This window comes from Pediculus humanus, genomic scaffold, assembly GCF_000006295.1.
Source record: "Pediculus humanus corporis 1103172107412 genomic scaffold, whole genome shotgun sequence".
Taxonomy (NCBI): domain Eukaryota; kingdom Metazoa; phylum Arthropoda; class Insecta; order Psocodea; family Pediculidae; genus Pediculus; species Pediculus humanus.
In genome coordinates, this window is record NW_002987037.1 from 138,159 (window position 1) to 146,004 (window position 7,846).

Genomic DNA, 7,846 nt, shown 5'->3' on the forward strand with positions numbered 1-7,846 from the left:
ATGGTGAAAAATACGAGCGAAGAATCGATGACGAATGAAGAAGAAATAACGGAAAAAAATGATGGTTTGAAAAATGAAGAATCAAACGATGATAATTGGAACGTTAAAAATCCATCGGAAAATGGCGAATCTTTTTCCGATCCTTTCCAACATCAAAAAGAACATATAGAAAATTTCGAAAGTGTTACCGCGACCGAAGGAGGAGGACAAGTTGAAGAACAAACTCAAATGACGACGACAACAATCGAAACAATGGTACCCGTGAGTGGTGGTGGTGATGAAGAAGAATTTGATGCTGTTGATGATGATGATGAAGAATTCGAAAACGGTTCGACAACAGCTACCGGATCTAATTATAGAAAAGACGGAAATGAAAATGGTTTTTATTTTTTTTCCCTTTCGAAACAAATTATTATAATGATAGTTTTACAGAGATAGAAATTTAAAATTACAGGAAACCAAGAAAACATTTGGCGTGATGTTGATTCAATCAGTTTAGGCTTTCCATGTACTTTTGATTCTCAGTGCCAAAGAGAAGATACCGAGTCAAAGTGTATTAATGGTATTTGCGATTGTGTCGTAAAAAATAACGGAACTAATTTATGCGACAAGGATAATACGGGTTGTGCTCCAGAAACCTTTCAGGTACGAATCATTTTAATAATAATTTGTTTTCTCTAAAATACCATATTGAAATAATTAAAATAATTTTTTAGTGTCGAAGTTCCGGTTTGTGTATAAGTTGGTTTTTTGTTTGCGATGGAAGAAATGATTGTCCTGACGGAAGTGATGAACAATGTCAAGGACCTGTTTGTCCTTCTTATTCTTTTCAATGTTCATTCAATGGAACATGTGTTTCATTAGCTGTTTTGTGCGATGGTAGTAAAAAAACCTATCATTAATTTTTTTTTTTTAAATATAATTTTAACATTGAAAAAAAATTTTTTTTTGTTGTTACGAATAATTAATGACGATACAAAAATTAATTACGTAATAAAACAATAACAATTCGAGTTATTATTAAATTAATAATAATATTCAAGACGTAAATTGTTATTACAACCGATAAAAATATAAAAAAAAAAAAAAGTTAACGTGATTTAGCGTAACAGAATGTAACGACACCATGAAAAATTAAAAACAAAAGAAAACATTAAATCATCATTTATTACTGTTTTGTTTTAAAATAAATAAATTGTAAATAATAATAATAATAATAATAATAATACTTCCAGGTAAAAAAAATTGTCCGAATGGAGAAGATGAAAAATTTTGCATGGCGGAACATAGAAAAGAATCAAAAAGTAAGGGTGATCGATCGTTATTGTAACTAATAAATAATTATTATTATTATTGTTTCGAATGATATTTAATTTTAACGATGGGGAAAATTTTCAGATTGTCCGGAAAATACGTTCCAGTGCGGAAACGGACAATGTTTACCAAAATACGAATTTTGTAACGCGATACCCAAATGCGCGGATGGAACGGACGAATCTCCAGAATTGTGCAGATCGGATAATTTCAACAGGAATTATTACAACAGCGAAAAAAAAACAATTAATTTAATTAATAATAATAATGATAATTATTGCCCTATGAAATGTGAAAATGGAAGATGTAGATCAACGGCCATACTTTGTTCTGGAAGAGACGGTTGCGGAGATAACAGTGACGAATCACAATGTTCCGTTTGTCGTACGCAATTTTTTTTTTTTAATAATTTATTATTTATTTATTTATATAAATTTTTATTTAATTAAAAAATTTTTTTTTGTTTTTTTTCAGGTTGTCCGAAAATATCTCGAAGTAAAAACAATTAAAATAAATAATAATAATAATAATTGGAAAACAAAAACAAAAACGCAACAAACACGATCGTTAATTTATTTTAATATTAAATGAAAAATTTTTTTTTTTTTATTTAGTTTCGAATATCTATAAAAATAAATAAATAAATTATTATTATTATTATTTTTAATAGATTATGTAATTATTATAACAATCGCGTTTTCCCAAAATTTTATTTATTATTATCATTATTAAAATAAAATTTAATCAAATTTTCAAAAATTCATTTCTTTCTTTCTTAAATTTAATATGAGTTTGTTAAATTATACGTCACGAACACACACACAGAGAGAGAGAGAGAGAGAAATTTCTTAAAATAAAAATTTATAAATGTCAAAATATCCTCCTGGAATAGGGATGTAATATTAATAATAATAATAATAATTTAATGTTAGCGATTTAATATATATAAATTTTTTTTTTTAAATAAAATTTTTTCGTTGGTCTCCCCATCGATTTTTCTTTTTTTTTTTTTTGGGGTATTTATATTGTTTTTGATCTTTGAAATTTCGTTTCCAAGTACGAATTTTCTTTTTTTCTTGTCTCCCAATCAAATTTAATCAATTACAACAACAACAACCACGACAACAGCAACAACAACCGTGAGAATTTTAAAACGTGGATTTTAAAAATTAAGTTCGATACGATTTTCAAATTGGTTTTTCTTTTAAAGAATTATTTTCGAAATTTTAATCGTAACAATTTAATTTTATAATTTTCCGACATTTTCCAATCATCGATCGATGTTATAAACAAATAAATGGAAAATTATTTAAATTTAAATTTTTAACACGATATATAAAAACAATAATAATAAAATTTCTGTTTTATACGAAATCACTAAATAATAAAAAGAGAAAGATCTCTCTGATCCGGGGGGAAGGGGAGTAGGGGGAAAAAGGAAAAACGATTTTCACGAGATGCGTTTGTTGGAAGATGTAGAGGGGAATCGTAACGGAGGATTTTTTTAAAAAAAAAAAACTCAGAGCGCTTGTCAAGTCGATACTGCTTTCATCTCGACCTCGTTTTTCCATTCCCTTAACAAAAAAAAGATTCTCTTATTTAAACATCGTCGATGATTTTTGTTGTCGTTGTTGTTGTTGTTTTTGTTATTTTGTTTTTAAATAATGTAAAAAAAATTATTTATAATAATAATAATAAAATATTTAATTTATCAAGTGAAATTCGTTGTTGTCGTGTGTGCGAAAATTTTGTGTTTTACATTACAGGGTAAGATAAAACTAAAAATTTTAAACAAATTGTTTAAATAAAAGTGTATTGTTTAAATAAATAAATAAATAATTTATTTATTTATTATCGTCGGCGATCGTAATAAACAATATAATTTTTTAATTTTTACGTCATGACGCCAAATAAAGCGATTTACATTTATTAACTTCTATTCTTATTTAATATTTTGGGTAAGTTAAATTTTTATTTATTTATTAAATTTTTATGTTTAAATTTATGTTTTGTTTGTTTGGCATATTATTATTTTTATTATTATTATTATTATTATTATTATTGTTATTATTGTTAATTAACGTAAAAGTAAATGCGATGATGATAATTAATTATTTTTTTTAAAATGAATTTATGCGTTTTAAAAAATTTAAAAATAAAATTTTAAGGCTCGAAATTTTTTTAAAAAAAAAAAAAAAAAGTTAAGAAATGAGTTTTTTTCATAACAATAAAAATGAGTTTTCATAACAAAAAAAAAAATTTTTTTAACGACCTTTAAATGTATTTTTTTTTTTTTTTTTTTTTTTTTACCAACGAAATTAAAATGGCGTAAAAAATTTCAAGAACATGATTGAAAATAATGATATTTAATTAAAATTTTCTTTGTTTGTTTGTTTGTTTGTTGTTTGTTTTTACTAAATCTTTCATCGACTTAAAATTTACAAAAAAAAAAAAAAAAATTTATTTATTATAAATAAAAACGAAAAAAGAAAAAAGAAAATTTTTGTCTAAAACCTTAATTAATACATTATTTTTAATTATTATTAATATTATTAACGTAAATTTTAAACAAAATATTTGTTATGATGTGATTTAAAATGACGTCATCATCATCATCATTATTATAATAACAAATTAACGAAAAATATTATCATCATCATTATAAATTTAAAAACGAAATTTGTTAAAAAAAATTAATTTTTATTTTCGAAAATATTTTATGTAATCAACAAACAACTTTAGTATTATTATTATTATTTTTTTTTTGTCTAAAATTAACTAAATCGATTACGTTAAAAATAATAAAAATAATAATAATAATAATAATAATAATAATAATTAAATTTTACTAATGAGATTTTGAATTTTTGTTTAATTTTTAACGCGTAAATTTTTTTTTCTCATTTTTATTGTTTTTCTATTTTTTTTTTTTTTTTTAAAACGTACGGGTAATCAAAAATGACACGCAACAACAACAACAACGATGCTGATAATAATAATAATAATAATAATAATAATAATTTTAAAAAAAAAAAATTTCTTATATCAAACGGAAACGTTAATATACAAAATGATAATGTTTTATCCGAAGGACATTTTCCTGTATTTAAAACAAAAAAAAAATCTTGCACTAACTAATTTTAAGGGGGGAAAGAATAAATGAAAAAAAAACATAATTATTATTATTATTTCTATTTCTATTTATTTATTTCCTATCAAGATTTCATTAAAATTCAAGGTTTTTTTTACTTAAAAAATTCACTTAATGAAATGATTTAATATTAAATTACATAAGTGCATATAAGAGTACCTATCAAAGCAGCCACGTCGGTAATTTATTTTTAATTGTTTTTTTTTTTTTTAAGTATACACAATTTGCACGTAATTTGCGAAGTTGATACTAAAAAAAAAGTTTTTAAATTGGTTGTTGTTGTTGTTGTTGTTTGTAAAAAAGTGCAAAATTGTTGTTGTTGTTTGTAAAAAAGTGCAAAATTGTTGTTGTTGTTGTTGTTGTTTGTTTATAAAGTTTCGCGTCGATAAATATAATAATAATAATTAATTCTAAACATGAATATACAAATGTAAAAATTTTACTTCGTTTACAGAATAAATTGAAACACGTGAATTCGTTGTTGTTGTGGTTGTTGTTGTTTTATTTATTTTAAAATAAATTTAACTAAAGTGTGCGTTTTTTTATAAAAATTAATTGTTTAATTTAAAAATAAACAAAACTCAATTAATTAATTTTGAATTTTTTTTGTTTTTACAGTTCAAAACGCGACCAAAGAAATATTATTAAAAAAAAAAAAAAGGGAAATGTTGTTTTATCGCAATGAACCTGAAAGGTAATCTTCGATTACTTATTTTTATCGTTTGTTTTGCCGGATTATTAACTTTTTACTATTCCCATTATAATAATAATAATAATAATGAAACAAACGAAATAAAATTAGGAAAATTATTTGTTTTGACAAATGATGATGTACAACATGAAATCGATGAAGGTATTAAAATTTAAATTTAAAAACATTTCTCGAGATTTTAAATTATTAATTTAAATAGAATTTAAATTTTTTTATGTATAATTTTTTAGAAATGTCGTCAAATTTAATTAAAACAAAATATGCAATGAAAAATTCTAAATGTAAAATGTTAGATCCCGATCCGTGGGATCCATCCGTTTTAAAATATATAACAAAACCTCAAAATCTTGTTTGCTCACACCTTCCACCATTAACTTATATCGATCAATTGGAAAATACGACAAACGTCTTAAAAATTCATAAGGTTATATCATTAATAATTTAAAAAAAAAAAAAAACGCAAATATTGTTTGTATACGCATACAAAATAAAAAATTCTAATTTCTAATTTTTGCTTTTTTTTTTTTTCCAGAAATATTTAAAAAAATATAAAATAAATTTAATAAATAATTTTATACAATGTTGTTATAGTTTGATAACAAGAACAGAACAAAATCCTAACAAATATAATATAAGCGCTGATAATGTATATCAGTAAGTATTTTTTTTATTTAAAAACGAACTACGATTTTCCTCGCATGTAAAAACCGTTAAAATTTTTTTTTTTTTCTAAGATTTGATAATTATAATTATTTTTCCTAAAGATAAATAAAATTTTTTAACGTGCGTTTGTTTGTTTGTTTTTAGCGCATCGAAATGTGAAAATTTTACAAATGAAATCATCTTACCAAACGATGCAGAATTTATTTTTGTTAAATGTTTAAGTTACCAAAAAGGAAAAAAAACGGGGAAAGAATTTTATAAAAATGTGCATTCGGTAGTACCCATGTTACCATCGGCTGACGAAAAAATTAAAAATAAAAAATCACGTTCGGAAAATTTCGATTCTACCGATAATGATGATGACGACAGACTCAACGTAATTATTTTAGGAATCGATTCCGTATCGAGAATTAATTTGAAAAGGATAATGCCGAAAACGTTAAAATATCTCCGGGATAAAAATTGGATACAATTGAATGGCTACAATAAAATAGGGGAAAATACATTTCCAAATTTAATGGCTATTCTCAGCCGAGAATCGATGAAAAATTTAAATCGTGTGAGAAACAGCACGAAAAAATGACGATGTCCAATATATGGAAAGATTTAACGAAGCGGATACGTGACTCTTTACGCAGAAGATACTCCAACAATATCAACGTTTAATTTCATGAGAACGGGTTTCGTTGAAAAACCAACGGATTATTACATGAGACCTTTTATGTTAGCAGCTCATCATTTGTTACCTTTAAAAGTATTAAATGGACTTCCGGTATGCACGGGACCCATACTCGTCATAGATCACATATTAGACTACGCTAAAAATTTTTTTAAAGTTTTCAATAATCACAATCATTTTAGTTTACTATGGACGAACAGTTTAGGACACAATGATTTGAATGCACCGAAAGCTTTGGACAACAGCGTTTATAAATTTTTAAGTGATATTTCACAACTCGGCGTCTATGAGAATTCGCTAATATTAATTTTAAGCGATCACGGAATAAGATTTGGAAATATAAGAGAAACGTTTATCGGTTACATGGAAGAAAGATTACCTTTCATGTTTATATGGCTTCCGAAATGGTTTCAAGATAAATATCCGGAAAAATATAATAATTTACAAGTAAATCAAAACAGGTTGACATCTCCCTACGACGTTTACGTCACCATTAAAAATCTTTTAAATTTCGTCACGCAAAACGAAAATCGTAACGAAACGTATTATTATTCGTCGAATAATGAAACAACTGCTGAAAAACCCAAATCGTTGTCCTGTCCGAAATCAACCGGTTTGCTAGAAGTACAACCTTTGGAAAGAACTTGCAAAGATGCATGCATAGATGAAAATTGGTGTATGTGTTCGGAATTTCGAAATTTACCGGTTAGGGAAAAAGCAGTGATCGATGCAAGCGATATCATGTACAATTTCGTTGTTAACAAAACGAATGAATTAATTAAAATGGAAAAAGTTAAAAAGGGTTTGTGTTCCCGTTGGACCTTTTTAAAAATTTACAGAGCGCAAGAAGTCATCGATTTGAATGATAACGACGACGATGAAAACGATAATATTAACCGTTTGAAAATTGATTTCGTTTCGAGAATATTCGTTATTATCGTCGAATTGAATCCCGGACGAACGAAATTCGAATCCACCGTTAAAATGTTTTTTAATTTAAATGGGGAAAAATCACATTACGAATTTTTAGAATCTCCCAAAAGGTTGGACAGCATTTACAAAACTTCCAAATGCGTTAATTCAGCTTCTCTCAAACGTTACTGTTATTGCGTTAAACAATAATTATTTATTGTTAATAAAAAAAATTTCCACGTCATCAACTCGACGCAAAAAAATTTTCCAATTTTCTCATGTGTGCCTTAACAATTGAGCCAAATATTAAAAGCCAAAAAAAAAAATACAAATTCCTAACACGATTAAAACAAAAATTTATTTTTATATTTAAATCGAATACAAACGACAGCGTGCCCAAAAAAAAAAAAAAAAA

The 7,846-nt window shown here is 25.1% G+C and overlaps 2 protein-coding genes across 2 annotated transcripts; both read left to right on the top strand.

Moving 5' to 3' along the window:
* Window positions 1-2,544, top strand: Phum_PHUM064480 (low-density lipoprotein receptor, putative; the record flags this gene model as incomplete). Its single annotated transcript, XM_002423465.1, has 7 exons — window positions 1-261; window positions 439-645; window positions 717-879; window positions 1,236-1,304; window positions 1,399-1,698; window positions 1,789-1,809; window positions 2,489-2,544. The coding sequence occupies 7 exons, from the start codon at window positions 1-3 to the stop codon at window positions 2,542-2,544; spliced, it is 1,077 nt and encodes a 358-aa protein (XP_002423510.1).
* A 2,919-nt stretch (window positions 2,545-5,463) lies between these two features.
* Window positions 5,464-7,641, top strand: Phum_PHUM064490 (uncharacterized protein; the record flags this gene model as incomplete). Its single annotated transcript, XM_002423466.1, has 4 exons — window positions 5,464-5,601; window positions 5,710-5,831; window positions 5,985-6,397; window positions 6,479-7,641. The coding sequence occupies 4 exons, from the start codon at window positions 5,464-5,466 to the stop codon at window positions 7,639-7,641; spliced, it is 1,836 nt and encodes a 611-aa protein (XP_002423511.1).
* Between the last annotated feature and the right edge of the window lie 205 nt (window positions 7,642-7,846).